Source organism: Sinocyclocheilus anshuiensis, unplaced genomic scaffold, assembly GCF_001515605.1.
Source record: "Sinocyclocheilus anshuiensis isolate Anshui unplaced genomic scaffold, SAMN03320099.WGS_v1.1 scaffold2638, whole genome shotgun sequence".
Lineage (NCBI taxonomy): Eukaryota > Metazoa > Chordata > Actinopteri > Cypriniformes > Cyprinidae > Sinocyclocheilus > Sinocyclocheilus anshuiensis.
Genome location: NW_015538119.1, coordinates 161,104 through 186,974, shown reverse-complemented (window position 1 = coordinate 186,974; position 25,871 = coordinate 161,104). Strand labels below are relative to the sequence as shown.

Here is a 25,871-nt window from a genome sequence, read left to right as displayed (position 1 = left end):
TTTAACCCAACAGTTGGGTTAGTCCATATTTGACCCAAAATTGGGTTGAAACAACCCAGCATTTTTTAGAGTGTGTGTAAAAAAAACTTTTTTACATGTACATATGAACTCTAGAGCTGCTGTGACAGTTCATTTCACAATTTCATTTCATAAAACTACCACAGATACACAGAAACTCAAAGGTCTCCACTACAATCCACCAAAATGAAAGTTCAGTTTAAAACTAAGAAATTAGGACATACATATATTACGATAGTACAGTAGAATGTACTTCTCAGAGAAATAATAATAAAAATAATACTATTTATTAAATCACCATTTTTAAGGAATATCACACAATATCACACACTGTTTCATTCATGTTTTAATTTAAACAGTAAACCTATGTTGTGCAATAAATAAATAAATAAATGGTTATATTTTTAAAGAGTAATTAAATTGTTAAAATTTTGTACATTAATTTCATTACCGTTGTTTTTGATAGCAAATCTGTATTAAATCATAAAACGCAGAATCCAGAAAAAATCAATCAGTCAACAGTCAATAAAACCACACACATTTGAAAGAGCACTATTATTGTTAATGAATTATTAAATTGTTAAAGTCGCATGAATTCAAATAATTACACATTCTTTTTGATTATTACAATGTAATTAAACAATTGAAACCAAATCTAGAAAAAAATGAAAACCGAAAACATGGAATCTTAGGGAAAATAAAATGAATTGCAGTAATTATAGTCACATGGGCTGGATGTTGAACTGAGTGTTCATGAGCCAAGATGGAAAATTTTAAATTGTATACAGATAATGCAAATGGCATTAAAATAAACATAAATGCAAGGTATGCATTTTGTGAGTTTGCTAATGTGCATGATAAACCATTCATAGTTAGAATGTGTGTTAAAGAAAGTACATGAGTCTGACTGCATATTGACTTTAACTTCAAAAATCAATCTGCAATCAGTCAAAAATCAATAATTAGCATTAGCATATTTGGGAATCAATAGACTGCAGTTGGCCATTCAACTGATGATGGTTTATCAGTAACCCCAGGCATGTCCAGGTTTACTTTATCTAATCCTTCTACAAGTGAATATTCATTCATTCTTTATAAATATTTACATTGCTCTCTGGCTAAGAAGAAAAACAAGCGCTGATTATCATTATCATTACTGAACATCTTTATGCATTTGCATTTGCTGAATAAAAATCTAGTCTACTGACCGTAATGCTTGTTACTAAAATATGCATTTATTCTTTTTTTAAATTTTTGTTTGTCTTACGCTCAGCGGTGTAGGTGATATGCAGCTGTGATGTTGCTGGTCTACAAACAGCATGTTAAATGTTGTTTGATCATGCATAAATGAAGTCAGAGTGTGAACCATAGTTCACACCCTTCTTTTCTCTTTATCTTTTTGTAAATAGCATGTCATAGTTTATTAGATTGGCACTCCAATGTGGATTGGTATGTGTTTTCTAATTAACATAGTTCTTTAAATTCTCGTTCACTTCTGTTCACTGCTATGAACAATCATACACACTCTGGCTGGGCAGTACAGAGACTTGTTAGGCAGCTATGCATCCTGCAGAGACCCTAAGAAAGAAAGACCCCCAGCAGGCTTTTAATAAACCTTACTCAGACCCTCCGCCCTAAGACACACATAACACAGAATCTGAAGTGCCACTTCTTCTCAGAAATGGAGAATAAAGCTTTTACCACAGTCAGGAGAGATGGAGAAAAGAAAATCTCAGACAGGCAGGTCACATTTTTAATAACTTTTCAGCTTTTTTTGCTGTTCTTTTTCTGTCCTGCAGAGTGACAAATTATTATTATTATTATTATTATTATTATTTTGAAGTATTTGAAATATTCCATGTAGTATTTCAATAATTTTGTAGTAATAATAATAATAATAATAATAATAATAATACTACTACTACTAATAATAATACCAACATGCAAGGATTCCATATTTCCATATGTCAGATTCCATATGATCTAAATATTGAGAAAATCGCCTTTAAAGTTGTCCAAATGAAGTCCTTAGCAATGCATATTACTTATCAAAAATTACGTTTTGATATATTTACTGTAGGACATTTACAAAATATCTTCATGGAGCATGATCTGTACTTAATATCCTAATGATTTTTGGCATAAAAGAAAAATCGATAATTTTGACCCATACAAAGTATTGTTGGCTATTGCTACAAATATAGCCTACCAGTACGACTTATGACTACTTTTGTGGTCCAGGGTCACTTATTTCCTTATATTTTAATGATCAATCTATTAAATTATTGAATGTTTATTGAAAATACAGAGAATAATATATTGTGCAGTTTCACTTTATTTTGATGGTCCCTTTAACACATTCTGTTGACTATAAGTAACATTGCACATACATTTCTACTAACTCTCATTAGAGTGCTAGTAGTGTATTAGTAGACTGGTAGGGTTAGGGTTAGAATAAGTTGGCATGTACTTGCAAAGTTACTTACAGTCAGTAGAGTGTCTGTTGGGAGACCATCACAATAAAGAGTTAGCAGATATTAAGCAGACAGTCTACTAATACTCTAATGAGAGTTTGTTGACATGTAGTTGCAACATTACTTAGTGTCAACAGAATGTTCAAAAGGGACCATCAAAATAAAGTGTTACTTATATATAACAATTTACTGAGTAATATACAGTATAAGCAATTGTCGCTTTTCATATTTTGAAAAATGTGACTATATATTTTTTTACTTATCGTAATATATTCAATAATACACTTCTATATAATTTATAATCACAATTATAGGGATTTATTTATGTATGCATGTTTTTATGTAGTGTGTGTATTTATTTATTTATTTTCTCAATCTATTAAATAAAAAATGTCGTCAGCGCTAATAGTCTCGTGGGCAGCGCACGGACATATAGCGCCGTTGAGCTTTGGGCGTCCCAAGTTTGAGTCCCAGCTTGTGGACCCTTCCCAATCCTATCCTCCTCCTCTCTTTCTCACTTCGCTTCCTGTCTCATATACTGTCCTATCCTAAAACAAAGGCCAAAACCCCATAAATAAATCTTTAATAAAAAATATAAATGTCAAATCTCATTTTCCACTCACCATGTTGCCATCAACAAGACATCCAATTGTCCAAAAATGAGAAGGAAACACGATTTTCTTCACCCCATCATGCATATATTCATATATGAAATGCGTAACTATGCAAACACTACAGTGAGAAAAGGTTTATGAATATGTGTTCAGCTTTATGTAAATCCATGATAGAGAAATTCAATAAAGCTATTGTTACATCTGGAGACGTAGTCTTTATTGTTATGATTTATCAGAAAAGCTGTGGTTTCTTTTATGTGTCTTTTTTTCCCCCTCCGTCTACCCTTTGGCTCCTCCTACTCAATCTGTCTGGCAGGTAGCTGATTGCCCCCAGCTGCAGCTGCTTACCAGTTAAGAATGAGCCAGCATAAAAGCCCAGCAGCAACTGCCAGAGTTGGAGAAAACGTTCCCCCAGGAGTTTTCTCCAGAGTGCTGTCTTTGTCCTGCCCAGCCTGTTGCTTACAAACTTGTTTAATATTGTTTGGTTTATTTGGAAGTTGTAGGGAGGTGGGTGCCATTTTTGTTGAATCCTGTTTTCTCCTGTTTTGGGGCCAGGAAGGGAGTTAGGATACAAACCTGTTGTTATTTTTCTTTTCTTTGTTAGATTAGTTAGAGGCTTTCTGCCCAGCCTGTTGCTGTTGTTTACAAACTTGTTTATTATTGTTTGGTTTATTTGGGAGTTCTAGGGAGGTGGGTGCCATTTTTGTTGAACCCTGTTTTCTCCTGTTTTGGGGCCAGGAAGGGAGTTAGGATACAAACCTGTTGTTATTTTTCTTTTCTTTGTTAGATTAGTTAGAGGCTTAAATGATCTAGTTAGATTGTTTTGTTTATTATTTTGGCATTGCCCTCTCCTGAAATTATTGCTTCCCTTTTATTTCTTTTTAATTATTTTTTTCTTATTTTTTTTTACCTTTTGTATTTGTTCCATGAGCTGTCAAATAAAAACCTTTATGGTAATTTGTTGCTTGTGGTGCTGTGACAGGACTCAGACTAGCACTCTTTAAATTATTTGTTGTTTTGTTGCGTCCGCTTATACCCCTAGATTCATGCGGGATGTAACAAATTGGGGGCTCGTCCGGGATATTTTAATCATTTCGTGGAACATATTAGTTCGGTTCTTTTTGATAACCTGACTTTTGTTGTCATAGTTATCAAGTTTCTTGGCAGCTTTGAGGCGGACCGAGATATTAAGCTTCGAAAGTTGGATCTCGAAGCTCAGACCCTTCATAGTAGGCCGGTTCCATCACCTAGGTCTCGTCCTCCCTCTTCCAGTATTTCTGGGCCGAGAGAGACAGATTTTGATGTGAGTAGGTATGTAAAATTGGTCCCTCCCTTTCGTGAAGGTGAAGTGGATGCGTACTTTATTGCATTCGAGCGTATTGCCACAAAATTGAACTGGCCAAGGGATTTGTGGTCTCTTTTGGTACAGAGCAATATTGCTGGCAAAGCTCAAGAGGCATGTGCGGCGTTGCCAGTTGAGAGTTCGTTAGATTATGACGCTGTTAAATCCGCGGTGCTCCGTGCATATGAATTGGTTCCTGACGCATACAGGCAAAAGTTTAGGCTGTGTTCAAAGCTGCCTAGCCAAACTTTCACGGAGTTTGCAAGAGTAAAGCGGGTACTGTTTGAGAAGTGGTGCTTAGCAAGCAGAGTCACGGCTTTTGAAGGACTTCAGGAACTTTTGTTGCTGGAGGATTTCAAGAGTTGTGTTCCTGAAGGCGTCATAGTTCATTTAAATGAACAAAAAGTGAGTAAGCTTGCTGAGGCGGCAGTTTTGGCAGACGAGTATGTGCTTACACACAGAACGGTCTTTCCTTCTGTGCGTTCTGTTAAAACTTCCTCCTCAGAGGAGAAAGCCGCTAAGAATTTGTTAGTGGTTAACTCCGTTAAACCTATTTCGCAAGGCTCAAAGAAAAATGAAGATAAGCAGGTATGTTTTTACTGTCTTGACCCAGGGCATCTCATTTCAAATTGTAAAGCCTGGAAACAGAAAACTTCTGCTGTTAAGTCTAAGGGCGTAGCGTTCGTCAATGCCGTTCCTGAGAGTGCCTTAAGTTTACAATCTGGGCCGAGTACTTTTAGTCCATTTGTAATGAAGAGCTCGGTAGCTCTCTAAAGATTCTGATTTTAAGCCAATTCTGATGCTTAGAGATACGGGAGCAGTGCAGTCCTTAATTTTGGACAGCGTACTTCCGTTCTCTGCTGACTCGTACACTGGTTCTAATGTACTAGTCTGTGGGATTGAATTGGGCTGCATCTCAGATCCACTGCATAGCATTCATTTAAAGTCTGATCTTGTTTCTGGTTTAGTGAACATTGGTGTGCGCTCACAATTGCCTGTCGAAGGGGTAAGCATGATTTTAGGAAATGATTTAGCAGGTGGCAAAGTCTTTCCTTCTCCAATTGTGTCTGAAGAGCCTGATTGGTCTGTTCAAAATGGTCTTACGCAGTTCTGCTACATTCCCAGCATGCGCCATAACTCGTGCTCAATCTCAGAAATTTGAAAATGTTATTGATCTTTCTGATTCATTTCTGTCTTCCCCACAGACGGTAGAGAGTGAACTTTACATCAGTCCTGTATCGTCAGAATCAAATGGCATGAGTAGTGAAGGTAAACTCCCTTTAAAAGTGAATCGAACACAGTTAGCTGCTGCACAACGTTCTGATCCGTCACTTGCTACATGTATTGGTTGTACTGTAGACAAGGCCCTAGTCCCTCAGATGACGGCGGGTTATTTTTGGGATGATGACGTTCTCATGCGTTGGTGGAGACCACGTGCCACAGAGGCAGAATTTTTAACTGTGTTCCAAATTGTGTTACCTGAAGCTTACCGTAATCAGAATTTGGAGTTGGCCCATGAACATGTGTGTTCAGGACACTTGGGTGTCACAAAGACACATCATCGAATTGCCAGACACTACTTTTGGCCGGGCATGAAAACTGCTGTGTCTAGGTTTGTACGCTCATGTCATGTCTGTCAGTTAGGTGAAAAGCCCAATCAAACAATTCCACTCGCCTCACTACAGCCCATTCCAGTTTTTGGAGAACCGTTTGAGAGGCTCATTATTGACTGTGTAGGCCCATTGCCTAAAGCTAAAACTGGTCACCAATATCTTTTAACGATCATGTGTGCTAGTACTCGTTACCCTGAAGCTGTTCCTCTGCGATCTATCCAAGCTAAAACTGTAGCCCGTGAGCTTATTAAGTTCTGTTCAGTTTTTGGCTTACCGAGAGTCATTCAAAGTGACCAGGGGTCCAATTTCACCTCTAAACTGTTTAAGGAGGTAACGAAAGAGTTGGGCGTAGAGCACCAGTTGTCCACTGCATACCATCCAGAGTCACAGGGAGCTCTGGAGCGGTTCCACCAAACCCTGAAGTCTCTGTTGCGTACGTACTGCACTGAGACTGGTAAAGACTGGGTGGAGGGTTTGCCGTTTCTGATGTTTGCTGTGAGAGGAACCGTTCAGGAATCCCTGGGATTTAGCCCCGCTGAGCTGGTTTTTGGCCATTCGGTTCGCAGCCCATTAAAACTCTTAAGTGAGCAGTTCCTAGCTAAGGAGTTCCCTCGTAAGTCTGTGCTAGACTATGTGAGTACTGTACGAGAGCATCTACACAAAGCGTGGGAGTTAGCTAGAGTTCATCTTGCTGAAGCTCAATCCAAAATGAAACTTCGCTATAAGTGTAGTCTTCAGCGTAACTTCCATCCTGGTGATAAGGTCTTAGTATTACTTCCTGTGCCTGGTTCTCCTATTCAGGCTAGGTTTTCTGGACCTTATGAGATTGAGAAAAATTTGAACGACACTAATTATGCAGTTTCTACTCCCGACCGTAAGCAAAAGTCTCGTGTATGCCACATTAATATGCTTAAGGCTTACATTAGTAGAGACCGCGTTAAGTCTCAGCCTGATCCTGTTGACCCTCTTTCTGTTGCTTCTAACACTGCTGTTAACTTGTCTTCTGTGTACTCTCCTGAGTTAGATGGCCTTTGGAGTAAAGATGCAATTGCTTCATATGGTACGCTGTCTAACTCTGCCATCTTGTCTAACTTGAAGTCCCATCTTTCTTATCTGCCTGCAGCCCAGTGTGATCATATTGTATGCTGTTTAATGATGTACCATCACAAACTACCGCGGTCACTCATGACATTGATGTTGGTGAATGCAAGCCTATCAAACAACATCCATACCGTGCAAATCCCAACAAGTGTCAGGTTATGAAAACTGAGGTAGAATATTTGTTGACCCATGGCTTCGCAGTGCCAAGTCAAAGTCCGTGGAGCTCGCCATGCTTGCTTGTACCCAAACCTGATGGTTTGTGGCGATTTTGTACTGATTTCCGTAAGGTGAATGCTGTAACTAAGCCTGATTCCTTCCCTCTTCCTCGAATTGAGGACTGTGTTGACCGGGTGGGATCGGCTAGGTTTGTTACTAAACTAGATTTATTAAAAGGATACTGGCAAGTTCCATTGACACCCCGTGCCTCGGAAATCTCAGCATTTGTGACCCCCGACTGTTTCCTACAGTACACGTCTATGTCTTTTGGCATGCGAAATGCACCAGCAACATTCCAGCGGTTGATGCTGAAGGTACTGTCCGGTGTGTCTAACTGTGAAGTCTATCTAGATGACATAGTTATTTACTCTGCAACCTGGGAAGAACATGTACAAACTCTTGAGTTAGTGTTTAAGCGATTGCTGGAAGCCCATCTTACCTTAAACTTGGCCAAATGTGAATTTGCTAAGGCGAGAGTAACCTACCTTGGCAAATTGGTTGGGCAGGGCCAAGTGAGGCCTGTGCAAGCTAAGGTAGAGGCTATTGTAGAGTTTCCAAGGCCAAGTAACAAGAGAGAGTTACGCCGTTTCCTGGGGATGTCTGGATACTATCGTGGGTTTTGTAAGAATTTTGCTACTGTTGTCACACCCTTGACTGATCTTCTTAAAGCAGAAACAAAGTTTGTGTGGAATGCTGAAGGTGAAGCTGCATTTAATTCTGCTAAAGATCTGTTATGTCATGCTCCTGTGTTGTCTGCTCCAAATTTTGACATGCCTTTTAAGCTACAGGTGGATGCTAGCGGGGTTGGCGCTGGGGCAGTGCTGTTGCAAGAGGACAAGGCGGGAATTGAACACCCAGTATGCTACTTTTCGAAGAAATTCTCCAGCTGCCAAAGAAACTACAGTACCATCGAAAAGGAAGCTCTGGCCTTGTTGTTGGCACTAAAGAATTTTGAGGTCTACTTGTGTAACGGTAATATGGCCCCTATTATTGTATACACTGACCACAACCCTCTGGTCTTTCTGTCTCGTATGGCAAACTCAAACCAGAGATTAATGAGATGGTCTCTGATTCTGCAAGAGTTTGTTCTTGATATAAGGTATCTAAAAGGAGTGGACAATGTAGTAGCAGATGCTTTGTCAAGAGCTCATATTGATGACTAACCCGCTCATGTAACGTGTGTGTGTGTGTGTGTGTGTGTGTGGTAGGTTTTCTTTTAAGTTCATGGTTTGTAACTACGGGTGGGGGTGTTACGTCTGGAGACGTAGTCTTTATTGTTATGATTTGTCAGAAAAGCTGTGGTTTCTTTAATGTGTCTTTTTTTTTTTTTATTCCTCCGTCTACCCTTTGGCTCCTCCTACTCAATCTGTCTGGCAGGTAGCTGATTGCCCCCAGCTGCAGCTGCTTACCAGTTAAGCGTGAGCCAGCATAAAACCCAGCAGCAACTACCAGAGTTGGAGAAAACGTTCCCCCAGGAGTTTTCTCCAGAGCGCTGTCTTTGTCCTGACCAGTCTGTTGCTGTTGTTTACAAACTTGTTTAATATTGTTTGGTTTATTTGGAAGTTGTAGGGAGGTGGGTGCCATTTTTGTTGAATCCTGTTTTCTCCTGTTTTGGGGCCAGGAAGGGAGTTGGGATACAAACCTGTTATTTTTCTTTGTTAGATTAGTTAGAGGCTTAAATTATCTAGTTAGATTTTGTTTATTATTTTGGCCTTGCCCTCTCCTGAAATGATTGCTTCCCTTTTATTTCTTAATTCTTTTCTTATTTTTTTTTTACCTTTTATATTTGTTCCATGAGCTGTCAAATAAAAACCTTTATGGTAATTTGTTGCTTGTGGTGCTGTGACAGGACTCAGACTAGCACTCTTTAAATTATTTGTTGTTTTGTTGTGTCCGCTTATAGCCCTAGATTCATGCGGGACGTAACACTATGTAGTGCAGCTTTTGTCTTCATTGCATATATTTTTAATATGTATCCCTAGCCATGCATGTTCCATGCATGTATATTAAAAAATGTGTGTGTATGTATGTGTGTATATATATATATATATATATATATATATATGCGCAGGAGTTTCATATCTATGGAAATATATTTAATATATTGCATTATTTTTCCATTATATTCCCATTTTGTTTCATAATTTGAACATTGCTGTCCCTGTTTGATATGTCATGCTGACAGCTCAAATACATGATTATTAATGTATACGTTCAGTGTCTGAACACAGTGTGAGGAGGAGGTTGATGCTGTAATTGAGTTTATTGGTCTGTAGATTTAATAATACACGCAAGCCCTTTGTTCTGCAGTGAATGTGTTTTTATTGCTGTGTTTGCGTGTAGGGATGGGAGCGGCTTGTTATGACAGTGATCAGGTGCTCTTGTGTTGTCTGGCTGCTTTTTTGTGGTAGGGTTTTTCCGTGACCCTCCTCCCGACAGCATGCACATGCACTAACACACACTCTGCCCTAGGGACAGGCCCAGGTGAGTGTGTGCCACAATGACGTATGCCTTTAGAGCTCCTTTATGTCTCTGTAAGAAGTGAAGTATAAGCATTTTTACCTGTGCAGACCGACACACACAATCCATCAACACAGCCTAGCGAGCGTGAGTTTATGAAGTGTAAACTTGTGTGCTTTTAACACTTCATTTGAACGATGTGTTATTGGCTTAAAGCGTGGGTGTCAAAGTCATCTCAGCGCCTGCTTTTCTGGAGCTAATAAAGTCCTGAATTAATTTATGCTGCTTTTGGAAATGTGGAATATTAATAAAAAAAACAGTATTGAGAAGAAAAAGGATGATCTTAGCTGTGTTACTTTAGTTGTTTCAATTATCCATCTGAAACCAAACTTTAACACAACACTGAACCTAAATGCCACTTTCCATTAAAGTCACCTGATTCTCAGTCAAACTCTGATTCATCATTAATGTAGACTTGCAAACAATGTTTAAAAAAAAAAAATAATTCAGGTACCTAACCATATCATCCTCACTGTGAAAATTAAGAGTTTTGCTCGAACAAACACCTACAGATCCAGTTTTAGATGAAAACCATGAGTTCATGCATTTGTGTGAGTGCTGAAATGCCACACATAATTAAATGAATCATTCTTGAAACATGAAACAAAACATTTAATTAGATTAGAAAATGATAAAGTTATTATTCATTATAAAAGCTTACTAGACTTGCTTTAGCTAAAACAGAGTAATCTATTAATTAAAATGAAAATTAAAGATTTTTATTTACAACTTTGAAAAATAGAGTAAAAAAAGATTATTATAGTATGATTTACATATCACCGTAATAATTTTTGTTTTAACATATTACATTTTGAATTTTTTCCCTTAAATCTTCCCAGGTCCAGACATGGTTAAAGGCCTTGTGAAAGACAGTTTTGCTTTAAAGGGGTCATATGATGCTATTTTAAAGATCATTATTTTGTGTATTTGGTGTAACAGGCAAAACTCCGCATTTGAACAGTCAATAGCAAATACTTAAACTAATAACAAAACATACTTACAGTCGCTGATTCAGAAGCGCCAGATTGTCATAGTAAAGTCGGAATTGACCCTTCTTTTTTTTTAGAAATAGCCTTTGTGCACAGCCAGCCTTGTACTCTTCTAGGTTCAAAAAACTGTCGTCCATAAAATGCGTTGCACAAATTCGAACATCTGGGTTGTGCTGTTCTGTTGTAAATAAATCCTAACCAATGATTCCTAATTGCATCTACTTCCGGAAGGCCAAATAAAGTGATTTTGCTTTCGCACTGAAACACACACCGTCTCCCTGACATGGCTGCATCAACACTACTGCTGTTCCTGAAACCACGCCTTCTTTCTTTGCGTGCACATTTGGGCAGCATTATGCTAATATTTCCACATATTGACGTAGATATGTGGGGGCGTGTTAGAACGAGCCGTTTTAGGTAGGCGTGGCTGACTCTTAACTTTTATAAAGAATATCTCTTTGGATTTGAGACTTTAGTCTTTGCAACTTTACAGATCTTCTTTATGCACCAAGAGCTTGTAACACTCCAAAGAGAAAGGAAAACTTGAAATCGCATCATATGACCCCTTTAAACCTCTCAAATGCTTTGCCCCATAGACTTCCACTGGAACAATCTATTAAAGCAACACATTTTCAGTATATCAATATCTATATCTGCCCATTTTTACCACTAATGATTGTCCAGATTGTCAAGGTTTGGAGTTCTGTTTGATGTTTGAATGAATCTTTTATTTTCTGCACATGTGGATTTGCCTGAGCTTTGCCCACCATACTTTTGGGTCCACAATGTGAAAATAATAGCACAAGCCAGTCGTATTGTGACCACTTGAGGATCTACGCCAAAAAAGGGAAAAGAAACACCTATGTACTAACTGTGATCTCACTTTTTTTAAACTGGTTTTACAGATATTCACACTACAGGATGTAAGTGGCCCAAATCTGAAGGTGCAGTCACACTAGGCTTAAAACTTGTGAAATTACTTCAGACCCTGCAGTGAATATGGGTAACAGGACATGTTGTCACACTCTAGGGCTTCTGGTTTTCACACGTAATCAATTATAAAAACATTCTCAAAAAAAAAACAGATCAAATGTTTTTCACTGTTTCCAGGATTGGTTTACACTCTTGTGTGTTTGTATGCATATGAAAGAGAGTGAATAGAACACAAAGTTCTATAGAACACCTTGATCCTTTTTGATGCTTGCCAACACCAATCACGATTTGATCTGCAGAGTGTGAATGATATTTGAAAACCTCCAAAAAATGTGGTCCTACATTAGTGTCACTTCCAATATGCAGCCTTGCAACACTAGTGTGAAATGCTGAGTTAATGTGTCTTTAGCATCACACATCACTGTTATTATCATTCATAAAAAAGATTAATGAAAATGAACAAGTCTGTCATCACTTACTCACCCTATGTAAAATGAAAAATTTGAAATGAAAATGAACAAGTCTGTCATCACTTACTCACCCTATGTAATTCCAAACATTACATACTTGATGGTGCTTTTTCTTGGAGCTTGACAACTCTGAGCCACATTGCCTATACAGTTTTTTTTTTTAAACCTTTCTCCTTTCGTGTTCCATACAAGCAAGGAAGTCATGCAAGTTTGGAACAATGACAGGTGGCTATTCCTTCAAAATAATGGAGCTGAGCATGCTGAGATTAAATCGAAATTACAAGAGATACTTTAGTTCAAGGGAAAGTGTTGCATTTTTTCTTTTGTAAATTTTGACATATAAGTCCTTTCAGGTCTGTGAAAAAAAATCAGATAAAAAACAGAAACGAACGTTAAAGCCTCAACATACAGAGAAGTCTATCATAACAATCTACTGAAATGACTAAAATATCCTTATGGTGAATATAATAGGTGCTTGTTATGCTTTGAGTGCATTTAGTGAATGTTAGGTGCATTTTAAAATACTTCTCACTGGAAAAAAATATTTTCTAGAAGACCATGAAGTGTATTGTAGACACCTTTCTCAGAGAACAGGCCAAATGATAATGATACCTTTTCACATGAAAGACAGAGAGGAAGGAATTTCTGCAGCACAGGGTAATTGCTACTTTCTAATCACTGAGAAAAGACTTTGGACATTTGTCAAGACTGAAGCTTTGGGGGTTGGGGGACGTTATGTTGCACTTATTCCAGTAGAAGTGCGAATCTAATGAAGAAATTGTTAGGATAAAGTTCACTCCAGAAAAGAAAAAGAAACTGTCAAAATACTTATTCTCATTACTGTAATACAATAATAAAATCATTCTGTCTGGTCACAATAATCAGAGCACAAAATTAAAAAGAAGTGTTTAATACAATAAAGGCCACTAAATTTAAATAATGCCAATAATTTAAATACTTAAAATTCAGGAATAAAAGAAATGTACCCTTTTCATGATGATAATTTTGTAAAATCCATTGTAAAATGAGCTTTACATATGTTTATTGGAAAGGGTTTAAACAATGTTTTTTATGCTTGTTCAATGAACCAAAAACAATTATTGGCACATGGACCTGTGGAACAGTCCTTAAGACACTAACAGCTTACAGGTGGCAGGCAATTAAGTTCACAGTTACAATAACTTAGAACAGTAAAGATACCTTCCTACTGACTCAGAAAAACACCAGAAGAAAAATGTACAGGGTCTGCTGCAGGGAGGCATGAGGACTGCAGATGTGGCCAGAGTAATACTCTGCAATGTAAGATACATAAGACAATACTACAGGGAGACAGGAAGGACAACTGATCGTCTTTGCAGTGGCAAACAACATGTAACCATGTGTCCCCACAGAAGTGTCCAGGAACTTGCAAGTGTCTTGGAAGAGTGGAGTAACATCTCACAGCACAGATGTACAAATTGGGTGAAGTTCATGAGTGCCCACTCACTGCGACTTTTGATACTTTTGATTCTTTGTTTATTATTTAATTTCTGTTCATCAAATTCCTGTGAAACTTGTTCAATTTATGCCTGAGTTGCTAAGCTAGATAGATTGCAGTACAGTAAAGAGAACAAGTTTTGCAATCGCAAAAATTGCAATAATGGGAAAATGTGGGACAGTTCACTGAAAATGAAAGTGCTTGATTAATGAAGATTATTTTATGATGCCTTTATAACCTTAAGTCTTATGGGTTTGGAACAACAGGAAGGTGAGACAATGATGACAGGGTCCCTTTATAATTCTCATGAAAATAATGGAAAATTTTCATGTCATAAATTTGGCTTAAAGTAGGCTTTGGGAGTTTAATTCAGAACCATTAACAGAACTAAACACCATGGAAATCACTGGTTCCAGTGTTTTGGTTGTTGTTGTTTTTGAATGCCACAGTTTTGAATAAGAACCGTTTTTCGATTCTCAACCTTCTTGGAAACATGGGAAATATTACCTAGACTCACCCGCCATACAGTAAGGATAATTCAGTTATTTCTGGTTTACAACAATTTGGTGACCTTGGGTCCCTCTTGAGCAGCTTGTATTTGTAAAGGCAAACCCTGTCTCTTCTCTCTATCCTTCTGTTTTTCAGAATATCATATCCCAGGGATCCCAGCTGCCCTGTATAACATTATGGGGATGTTCAAACACACAAGAGCATCTGAGAGCAGCAAGCACCCAGGAATGTGTGAATGCAAAGGATGTGGAAGCCTCGGTCTGAAGAGAGAGAGTCTGTAACAGTGAAAGAGCGAGCGGGGATGGAGGCTGCATATAAATGTGGCTTTCTAGATCTGGGCCTCTCTGGGAATTTGCCACAGCTCTGTGTGAGGAAATGTAGTGACCACAGTATGTGTGTGTATGAGAGAGAGAGTGAGATTTTTTTAAAGAGTGTGATTCTTCTAGAATGCCTGCTAAAAGCAAATGAAGAGCCACTTGTGCTAACAAAGAGAGGAGAGCATTGCCTCACAAACAGCCATCTGATGTCTGTCTCACATCAGATGTCTCAAATTAGGCCCATTTAACCCCCCTCAGGCCTGCATTTGACTTTTAATGCATGGAGCACTGTTGAACAGGACATTGATTGTTTGAGGTTTCAGTCAGAGGTCATATCAGTGAAATTGCATGTCCAAACACTCCTCCCTGGATAAACTCCAGAATCACAGAGGATGGCTGCATTTATCTCCGAGGAATGCGGGATTTTCCGTATCGTGAATATACCTGTGCTAAGATAAAGAAAACTTTTTTTTTTTTAAATACAGGTTGAAGGCGTTTGGTTTTATTAATGGTTCTAGGACATCTGCATTTGCCAATTAACTAAATAGCTACTATTCAGCTTAGTTCAGTTCTGTGTTGATTCAGTTTAGTTCAGTAACAGTGTTCATCAGTTATGAAACAAGTCCAATTCCGTTATATGCAGCTCTACAGAAGGCAATGGCAACTCAAGTGATTCAGTTCAACTCAATTCAATAGCAGTGTCAATGTTGCAAAATTAATCATTTATGAAACAATTCTTATTAAACTATAAAGTAGCTCTACAGACGAAAATAGCTCAATGCAGGTCAATTTTTGTTCTCATCTAATAGCGAGTATAAAATTATAGCCTAAACTTGCAGAACAGTCATTTTGGTCCAATTTAGGAACCAAACAGACTCATAAATTAATTCTTAACCAAGAAAGTCTAAATAATATTTGATAAAACTTATCTGTTAGCATGGTCATTTCAATGACAGTTGCTTGGGTGGCCCATGCAGCCTTTAAAGTATGATTTGAAATCTGCCATTTTTGGGTGTTCTGCTTTCCAGTGTTCAGTTCTGCATCTTGCTTGTTTTGAGCAAATCACAAGCCACAAATACTAACACGCATTGTCCATTTCATGCTTTTAAGAGCCCTGTAAAAATAACTGTGCACTGGCAACTTGTATATCATTAATATGTCATTATGTTATGAAAGTTGCTTGCAAAAAATAAATAAATATTGCATCAGAGTTCTCATCCAAAAAAATACTCATTGCAGCCAGATGGGGTAGTTACAGCATCTACCAGCAGGGGCAAACAGAGCTGTGCTACCCAGCAAAACCTTGACTTTTTTTCTTCAACAGTATTGGGTTCCAAACATTGTAACATTTATTTGAGATTTATGGTCCTAACACAGATTATTAGTGACTCAGCAAGAGGAAAGGAATGGGTTTGATGGGTGACAACCTCATTATTAATAGCTCACATTTTAAAGCTGTGAGATCCGGGATGTTCTGGTACTAAGCATCTATTGTTCCCTCCTCAGATCCCTGAGCTTGTTTGTGTGTGTTCAAAGTCTTAAATTTGAGGTGAAAATGATGATGAATGTCTAACTCAAGGTGCTTTTGTGTTCATGTTAAACGGTGAGAAATGACTTTTATGTGAACATCTGGAGTGTTTGGTCAGACTCCATTAACCAATGCTTGGTCTGCAGGTACAGTGACAACACCATGAATCAAAGCCCATAAGCCTGAGGACTGTGTGTGTGTGTGTGTGTGTGTGTGTGTGTAAGAGAGATGGCAGTGCTTGTTGAAATATTCCCCCGCTGGCTGATTTAATTACAGTTCACGCAAACCCCCTTTACAGAGAATAGCTGTGATTTCTCACCATTTAACCTATTATTTTATTTCCATTCAAGTGCACTCCTCTAAAATCCTAAAATACTTACAAAATCCAGTACTTGGAAAACAGCTATGTGGCTGCGAATTAGGGAAGTATTTAGATTGTTAGCTGGTGTTAGCTGGATTGTTAAATGATATTGACTAATCTCTATCTTTTTTTCCCATAGTTTTTAACAGTGTTGCTTTGAAGTTGATGAATTTAGAGATGCAGATTCCCTGAGAAGGTTTTAGCATGCTTGGAACATGTATAATCTCAGCCATAGACCACACTGTCCACATTCACAACCTGTAACTGCACAAAACTGCGGTTCATGCCCCGAATAAGCTGCAGTTTGGTATGGCTATCTATTTTGCAAAACAGAAGTAAGCCGTTTCTCTACATTTATAAAGAATAATTAACCTAAAATCCATATTTTCTGAATAGTTAGTCACCCTCAGGGCATCCAATCTTCATTGGAAGAGATTTGAAGAAATTTACATCACATTGTATCACTTGCTCACCAATTGATCCTCTGCAGTGAATGGGTGCCCTCAGAATGAGAGTCCAAACAGCTGATAAAAACATCCCAATAATCCATAAGTAACCCTCACGACTCCAGTTCATCAATTAGCATGAAATGAAAAGCTATGAAATAAAACGAAAAGCTGCGTGTTCGTAAGAAACTAATCCATCATTAAGGAAGGCATTATAACTTTAAACTGTCGCTTCCGGACAAAATGCCAGTACGTAATCCATAATAATTCATCCTCCAGTGAAAAAGCTGATCTCCTGTTGTCCTGTCACATCAAAATCAACCAACATATTTGCTCAGATCTGTTTTGGATTGTTTTTGCTTATAAACAGTGCTTGATCTGTGCATATTTGTCTCCTGATTCAGATGAAATTTGAACTTTTTCACTATTTTAACTGGTGACCCGAGTTTAGTTTCCATTGTGAGGTCCTTTGCTGATACTGTTTCCCTCTCTCTGCCCCATACATTCCTGTTTGATCTGTAATGCCCTATCCAATGCACAAAAAGGCAAAAAATATAACTTAAAAATGATTAAGCTATGATTATTGTGATTTCATCGGCTGTTTGGACAAACTTTCCCAACTTTCCACTTTGTTTATCTTAACCATAACTAAAAAGGCCAAACATATAACTGAAAAATGATTAAGCTATGATTATTGTGATTTCATCAGCTGTTTGGACAAACTTTCTCAACTTCCCACTTTGTTTATCTTAAACATAACTATACACATTCTGCGGTAAATTCTTGAATATACCAGCCCAGACGTGTCTGACCTAAACTTTCAAAAGATTGGCCACTACTGAAGTTCTAGAGAAGTCTCTCATACGATCTTGGATACCTGATGCTATCAGTGTGTGTGTGTGTGTTTGAGCTTTTGTGTATGTGGCTGTAGTCTGAGCCAATGGAGCAGATGTTGGGTGCTCAGCTTACAAATGACTTTGGAGGATTTCCAAATGAGATGTGGAATGGCTTATTCTCCACCGAGATTTCAAAACAAGGGTCTAAAAATAAAGTCTGTGCTAAGTCTCTCATCAGTGAAGACATCAGTCGTGCAGCTCTGAGTTTCAGCCCACAGATTCAACATGCAGAAGGATTGTCAGCATGTGTTGGGGTTCAGTGTTTATTTGCAAAATATTTGCATTTCAGAAAATTTGAATTGGGCATGGAACTTGCTTCACATTTAAAGGAAGAGTTAACCCAAATATGAAAATTTTTTTCACCATTTACTCCGTAGAGAGTGCCGTCACGACAAGTTTGCCATCAGGGATGGCAAATCCCATGGTTCTTGGGTGTCCCATGACTGCATATTATATTATCATCTGTCTTACAAGTATGTGTTGCAGAGGTATCATTCTTTATTATCAAAGAAGGAAAGAAAACATTTTCTGTGCAGTAATATTTTATTTCAACTATACATGCCGTGTTAAAAAAAGTCAACAAAAATATTCTTAAACAATGACTGTAATTATTTACACTTTCACAGTACAGCTTTACAATATCTACACATTAAAATATTCCATAAAGGAAAAGCTGTATTTCAACTGCCAATGTTTGCACAGTATTAAAAATAAAAGGTAGACCAGTCTGGTTTCTTTGCACGTAGAGTATTGACTGAGTAAAGGCTTGAAGTCAGATTGCAGATTTATATTGCAATATACAAGGCAGCTCAACACAGGACAACTTGAACCAGAGCACAGGATCAACTCTCTCTCCTTTAATAAAACCGATCTTTAGCAGGTGATGATGCACCAGCCTCCGCTCAGCTGTTCTAATACAATCAGAACATGTAAACAAACACGAAGCTTTGGGATTGAACAGGCAAGTTTCCCCTCAATATACTGAAATTCCCAAGTAATTTCAAACAAACTGTGAGTCTCTAATCGTAGATGACCCACTATAAAAGCACATCTTGATTTGACCCCATTAAATATTGTGAAATATTGTGAGCTGAGAGTTAGGTGATATACATTTTAGATTCATAATACATTCATTGCATGGCATCTCATCATCGCAAATTAGCACCTTCCAGAAATGCATAAAAATAAAATGGCAATAAGAAAATGGACAAGTAATTATTATAATTTTTTTCCCTAAATCTAATTTCTATAAAAGAAAGTTCATTCTGAAGGTCCAGCCATATCATGGTCTCCCCATCCAGGGCCGTAGTCACTGCAAATACTGAGGGGACTCCAAATTTTCAGATTACTGGTCAATCATTATGGGTTTTGCAATGACAGATTCCTAAAATTTCACCCTTGGGTAGCCTCCCTGCTCATATCCAACCAAATATTATTTGTCTATGATGAAATGTCCAAAACCAAACTGTGAAATGAAATATATAGTGAAATGTCCAAAACCAAACTGCGCTCTCATGACTTTAATAAGGCACACAAATACACTGATCCAGGTAAACTTGCCTTGAAAATATCCACACTTAAATAGTTGAATATTTACAATAACGCTATCACTGGCACAACTCTGCAAGACACACTGGTAGGTATTGCAGTGATTGTACACTTATAGTGAGTATGCAATTGAGGCCTCTGTTCTTTTAAACAAGCAAAGTGAAGCGTAACTCTCAGATAGGGTCTAGTATGGAGCTGAGGTTAGGTTTTGCCTCAGAGTTGAGTAGTGGTATATAGTAAGGAATGTGCTGTTTGCAGTTTTTTGTAATACTTTGCCCAGGAACCAAAAAGCAAGCTCTCTGAAATGGTGTAAACCGCAAGGAATATTCAAGAATGTAAAAGGAGACAAAAATTGTCTTGAACTTCACAGACCAAACAGCAGTGCTTGCTTGGCATGTGAGAAAGGAGAGAGGTTGATCAATAATCTGCCTTACGTCATAGTTGAAAGTTGACTTTATGGGATTACAGGATTCCCAGTGATTTTCTGGAACTAAAAATGACCAAAGAGAACATTGTACATTTGACCAGCATGATCCTGTGCTGAACCTGTGGGTTTAAAAGCTTGACACACAGAACTGCTGCATGAAATGCCACACTGGAGTCTGTTAAACACTGTCATCGTCTACACTTAGCAGCACAAATGTTGAGGGCACTTTTACCCTGTGAGTTTTAAAATCAGTAGTCCAAGCAGGAGCCCTGGACATTTCTTTTGCACGCAGAAATGATTAATTAATATCTGAACTTCTGTGTCCAAACACATCTGATGTTAATGCACAATAAATGGGATTTAGTTTTATGACAGCGATGACTCAAGCTTGTTCTCATTTTACTGAAAAAAACTTGGTCAATGAATGCACACTGGCTAGCCCCAGAGACTAATCAAACACAGACACTCAACATGTCCCTTTCACTCTGCCTGTCTTCTGGAGAGATATCCAAGCAAGAATATCATATTTTCCAAACAGTCTAACAAATACAGTTCACATTGACGGGGAGAACAGTGCATAGGGGAGCATATGCTGCCCGATCGCCGCAGCAACTATGCAGCTGCTTTATGCTGCAAGTCAGCTGTGACCCATGACCTCAGGCGTCCCTGCCGCCTTAAAGATCAGAATCCGTCACCTGCCACTTAAGCGTGACAGGACAACGTCATTGAGAACTAGCATAACTACCCGAAACAGAAGCTCTGCCATCCGATTCATTTCCCTTCATAGGGAACGGAGACTGGCACGCCATATCTCTGTGGGCCAAACGCTTTTACTCCCACTGTCCATTCATCGAGTAAGATCCTGCTAAGCATTTCAGTAGCTATACTTGTTCACTGCCCTCATTTGTGCAGTCTGTGGTGCAAAGCCATTGGGTTTGGGGGGCACATCGGGCTTTAACGATGCTGTCCGTTTGATGGATGTTCGTGGTAAAGATCCATGACCACTGTAGCTGCTCTGCCTGGATACGGAAGGTGTCATAGCCATTGGTACCCCATGAGAGTCTAGTCTAGTGGGTGGACTAGGAGTTGGGGGCATGTACCCACCTCTGTTCATACTAGGTTGCCGGGACACTATGGCCCCGCTAGGTGAGTGCAGCCCTTTGGGTGGCGAGGATATGGAGTGTCGCTGGGATGAGCTGCGGTGATACCGCTGTCTCTCGAGAGTTCCCATCTGCCCTGTGGGCGATGTTGGTGTAGTCGGCACATCCAGTCTCTTGGTCGGGCTATTCCTGGGCAGAGAGGAAGAGGGAGAGTACAAGGAGGCCTCTCGGCTTGGGACTTTGGGGGGAAGCTCTGTTGGGCTTACAATGGGTTCCAGCATCAGGTGCTGTCGGGATTTGGGCATCTCCACCATGATGGCCTTTGGGTTGCTATCATTCAGGTGCTTCAAGAGGTCGTTCAGGGTGTTCCTGGCATCCACAGTGCGCCGCTGGTCTTTACGGCCAGACTTGGAACCATGTTGATCACTATTCTGGATCTTTTCTGCTTGAGGCCCTTCAGGAGTATTGAAGGATGCCCTGCTCTCATGTGTGGCATTGGGCAATACTACGGCACTGGGGATGTGGGGGTTGCTGATGGTAGAATGGGGAGGGGGACTGGAGGGAAGGTACTGCGGGCTCTTGGGTGGCCCATCTTTGCGGGAACCACTTATCTTTCCGTGAGCTCTCTCCCATTGGTTCTTAATTGGCTGAAGGCTCTTCTGTTGAAGCACAGGTGTGGACTCGGGTGTAGGCAGTGCTGCTAGTTCTGGTGGCTGTCCGCTCAAGAGTATTGTCTTTGTGTCTCCAGTGGTTGGCACCTCCCTCCCATTGCTCAACAGGTTGGTGTAAAGTTTGGGAGTATCCATATTGGGTTGGTACTCTTTCACAGGACTGTCAAACAGACCGTTGAGCTTGGCAAAGCTGCCAGTGGAATCAGTGCAGGACTGTGCTGACTCTGCATCTTTTTGGATCTTGCGTGGAGTGCGAAGGAAGGCATCTCTATAGCAGTAAACGACCATGCCAGCGATGAATGCACCGAGCAGAAATGCAGCTAACACACAGGAGATAAGGATATTCATGTGCACCATCTGGTTAGATTCACCTGCTTGTATTTCCCACACACCTGCAACACAGATAGCCAAATACCATGTTAACACACTTGCACAGTTGATCACTGAATAGCTCTCTCTTAAAGCAAAAAGTCCTTTCCCCCCCGAAAAGGATGCTTAAAAATTTGGTGTGAATCAAAGCATACAACTGTTATTTCCAGCATATTAAAAGCTTTTTAAAGAAATCTAATTAGCATTCAGAAAATACAATGAGATATCCTGTTATTATATTAGTGAAGGAGGTAAATTAGTAAAGTGGTGTGGTGGAACATTTTATTGTATATGGGTTGCAGTATCAGGTGAGTTAGTATGTTGTTGATTTACATGAGAGTTTTCCCAAAGAGAATTAAGCCCGCTGCCTTCGTCTAGCACCCGGGGGTGAGTGTTGTTAGTGTCCGCATATATTCGAAAGAGTTAGCTGGTGAATAATGTTGCTTGAAAGGTGATTAAAAGTGTTGCTTAGTGGCAAGGCCTTTGGAAGTTTCCCTAAAACTAAAAACCAAGGGCAGAGAAAGAAAAAGATGAAAGAAGATAAAGATGTAGCCATTTAAGTCAGACTGAACAAAAAATGTCATAGAAAATGCATTAAATGAAAATATATAGAAAATAAAGTTAAACATGGAGGACAAATCATAGTAACAAAAGATTTTTAAAAGTAGGGAAAATAATAATAAAAAGCTTTATACGCTGATGGAATCTAAGTATAGCTGCTTGTATCATCTCTATACACTTCAAGACAACAAGGCATTGTGCTGACCTGAAAGTTTTCAAGAGCACTTGCACTAGGAGTCTGCATCCCTACTTTGCAAATGTAGTGTGACTGACTGCAGAATTGCTTATCATGCCATTTTGGTAAGGAATGGGCTGCTATCAGAGATGTTTGCACTCTCTCAGTAGACTAGCAGCACTAATAGCAGCTATTACCCAGAATTCCATGCAGCAGCGCTGAGCGCTCTGGTCAAGGCCTTACCCTCCAGCACACCTGGTATATGCTCAATAGAATGTGAAGTGGCTGGGTCATCGTGGAGCACAAATTTCCGTGAGCCAAAGAGTTGGGGTATCTGAGTGGGGATGGTTTGGGGTGATTGTATGTGTTCAGAGGTCACGGGCACTGTGACTGACGATGATGGCAACTCCATGTCTGTAGCGACAAACAAACTGTTATATAATCGGAGCCCATGATAGGCGCAACGTAACGATTGGGGTTAGTACATACTGACAGAACTGTCATATGTCAGTTTATTCGATTCATTGAGGTTAATTTTTAGAGATTGACTCTGATGTTTTAAACCATTACAGGAAAGTAATGACTGTGCAGAGTCTCAGGTAAGGAAAATTTCAGCCTGAGAGGAGGGAAAGGATGAAGATTATCTCTAATAGAATGAGGAGACAACAATATATTCCAGTGAGATGATAAGGTGGAGGCAACACATATCCATGCAAGAACGAAAGAATGAATGGATGAAATGATGGACAAGCTGGTGCTGAGAGATCAGGTGCCTCTCAATGATAATGGTGATAATATGATGAAAAGCACAGGAATAAGGGTAGGTGCAGCAGTAGAGGTGAAAAGAAAGGGAGAAAGATGAACTCGAATGAATCCAGTGCAGTACAGGAAACTAACCAGAGGTTGGGTCGCCATATGATTTGAAATCTGGCGCTGATGTAGTGGCCAAAAATTCTAAAAGAATTAAAGGAACAGGAAATCAGCATAAAATAACAAAAATAAAAGTTTGAAATTATAAAAACGCTAAAACTGTTTTTATTAAATTACAAAAGAATAAAAAGTGTTTGTTTTCCTCTGGTTTACACTGTATCGCTCTTTCACTTTCTGTAATGTTAAGGCCTACACAACGTATGTGTGAGTGTTTAATTGTCAGAGGAATTAGTATGATGTTTGTGTGATATGTGTTAATTTCCATCTGCTGAGAGTGTGAGGGGGTTATTGACGTCACAACTACTAACAAATTTTTTTGAAAAGGGGCACGTGTTGATGAGCTCACCATGACAATCACCGAGGTGAGCTATGTTGCCGTATTCAACATCTTGCTCATAACCAGTTCTGCAAAACAGGAAAAAGAGTAATAAGATAATGAGTTTGTACAAATAATGTAAATTTTGGGCAACATCATTAATATGCATGGTTTTGCCTGTTATTTTTTAAAAACAACATGCATCAAAACATAAAATGTGTATTTTATAAAGAATAAAAGTAGAAAAGATAACTGTTAAGAGAGAAAAAGAGAGAATCTAGCTCTGCTTTGTAGGGTATCGGTTGCAGTGACAATTATTCAGTTTAGTGTTCTCAATATATCCTACTTGCATTTTCTAGGTAAATTTGAATATTTTTGTGATTGACTTACTGTATAGCTGCAGGAATACGCTCACAAGCTCCATGTGACATCCAGCCGCAGTAGGGGTCTCTAGAAGCAATACAAGACCTGCAACACAAAAACAAATGTTTATAACTATACAACATGGAAAACGATCACACCACACAATGGTTAAGGAGGTTTCATGCTGTTCAGACTACAAAAATGAAATATATTTTAATTGGATATGCCACAAAAAATTTTGATTTTGATTTTGCTGCCTGTATAAACAGAGCTGCATTCAGGACTCACTTTTGACAGGAACTGTGTCGTTCACAGCGGCTGAGTGGTATTCTGACCACACAGCTGGAAAAGGCCACATAGAGTGTGTGGGTGTCTTTATCTAGGTGGAAAGACAGAATTCGCCGATCGTCCTCATTGCTGGATAAACACCTGGGAGAAAAACAGAACAGAGGGAGGGAGACAGTGAAGAACAGATAAATCATGTTATCGGATCTATCCGTCAGTCACTGCTTTCTTCAGTCACACAGTTCAGCAGAAAGAGAACAAAACAAAACACTGACGAGGGAAAGTGAAAACCTTTCGCTTTCACATTAAACAGATCTAATCTCATCTCAAAGGATCCAAAACTTTCATTCAGGTCATAAAAGGATAATTTGGGAGTCATTTCTGGATAAATAGCCAAGACTGCTTCATAAAATGATTGTGTCTACAAATAAGTTTCCCACAATTTCAACACAAAGAGAATGCCTTTAGAGACTGATCATGAGATAATTATAGGTTGAAAAACATACTTGGCTTGATTGAAAATGTCAATCTCCTCCAGTAGGATGGTGTCATTCAAAGACAGTGGGGATGTCTTGGCCAGAACCTTTAGCATGATGCCTGCCTCAGAGCCAATGAAAACTACTGTGTAATTCTTATGGGGTCCTGCGGTGTTATCAACGGCGAGTGTCGTGAGCCTGTACCTACAAAGATGAAGGAAAAACACTTGAGTACAAGGCCGCTTTTCAGTTACAAGGAGACGCCTAATTTACAACAGCTTAACTTGAGCTGACAAAGGACAAAACATGTTGAAACGCGACACAACTATCAAGACCTGAAGTAGTTAAATTAGGTGTGCCAGTTGTTTAGAATGTGAAACCAACGCTCTTTGCTGGGAGGGTTATAAAATGTTTACCCGATACTTATTTAACAACTGACACTGGGTCTAGATGGCAAACTGCTCAGTTTGTTGTTACGTAATTATATGTTTTATGTAAGAATCCGTGCTAGTATTAAATTTCTTTCTGACGGATATCAACAATTTTTCTGATTATACAGATAAACCAAAGAGAGCTGGTGGCTTTTCCTGTCAAAGTGGGCAGACTGTGCTGTTTGTCAAATATCTTGGTTGCAACAAATCCTGCGAGAGTGTCTGATCAAGGTTTTTCAGACTGTGCTGAATGATGGCACTGTGCCCGTACCTGACTCTTGTTTTGGTGAACCACGGTTCGTCTCCAATGGAGGGGACTGAGGCGTCCATGAGAGGGTGTGACTTGATGAACTGAAGGGTCTCGTCTGGAAACTCGATGGAGGTTTTGTAAGAC

The 25,871-nt window shown here is 39.0% G+C and overlaps 1 protein-coding gene and 1 long non-coding RNA gene across 2 annotated transcripts in view; one reads left to right on the top strand and one right to left on the bottom strand.

The window, feature by feature from the left end:
• The window catches only part of LOC107683674 (uncharacterized), an 88,486-nt gene that overhangs the window by 19,410 nt on the left and 43,205 nt on the right, over positions 1 to 25,871 (top strand). The gene's annotated exons all lie outside the window — the stretch shown is intronic.
• Positions 19,050 to 25,871, bottom strand: part of LOC107683673 (semaphorin-6D-like) — an 18,561-nt gene continuing 11,739 nt past the window's right edge. Inside the window, exons 13-20 of the mRNA XM_016479748.1 lie at positions 25,749 to 25,871; positions 25,077 to 25,250; positions 24,574 to 24,714; positions 24,313 to 24,390; positions 23,953 to 24,011; positions 23,574 to 23,630; positions 22,920 to 23,090; positions 19,050 to 21,963 (exon numbers count right to left, since the gene is read on the bottom strand). The exon at positions 25,749 to 25,871 is cut by the window's right edge and continues 3 nt beyond it. Of these exons, the coding sequence (XP_016335234.1) occupies positions 20,675 to 21,963; positions 22,920 to 23,090; positions 23,574 to 23,630; positions 23,953 to 24,011; positions 24,313 to 24,390; positions 24,574 to 24,714; positions 25,077 to 25,250; positions 25,749 to 25,871 (2,092 nt within the window). The 3' untranslated portion in view covers positions 19,050 to 20,674. The remainder of the gene's footprint in view (positions 21,964 to 22,919; positions 23,091 to 23,573; positions 23,631 to 23,952; positions 24,012 to 24,312; positions 24,391 to 24,573; positions 24,715 to 25,076; positions 25,251 to 25,748) is intronic.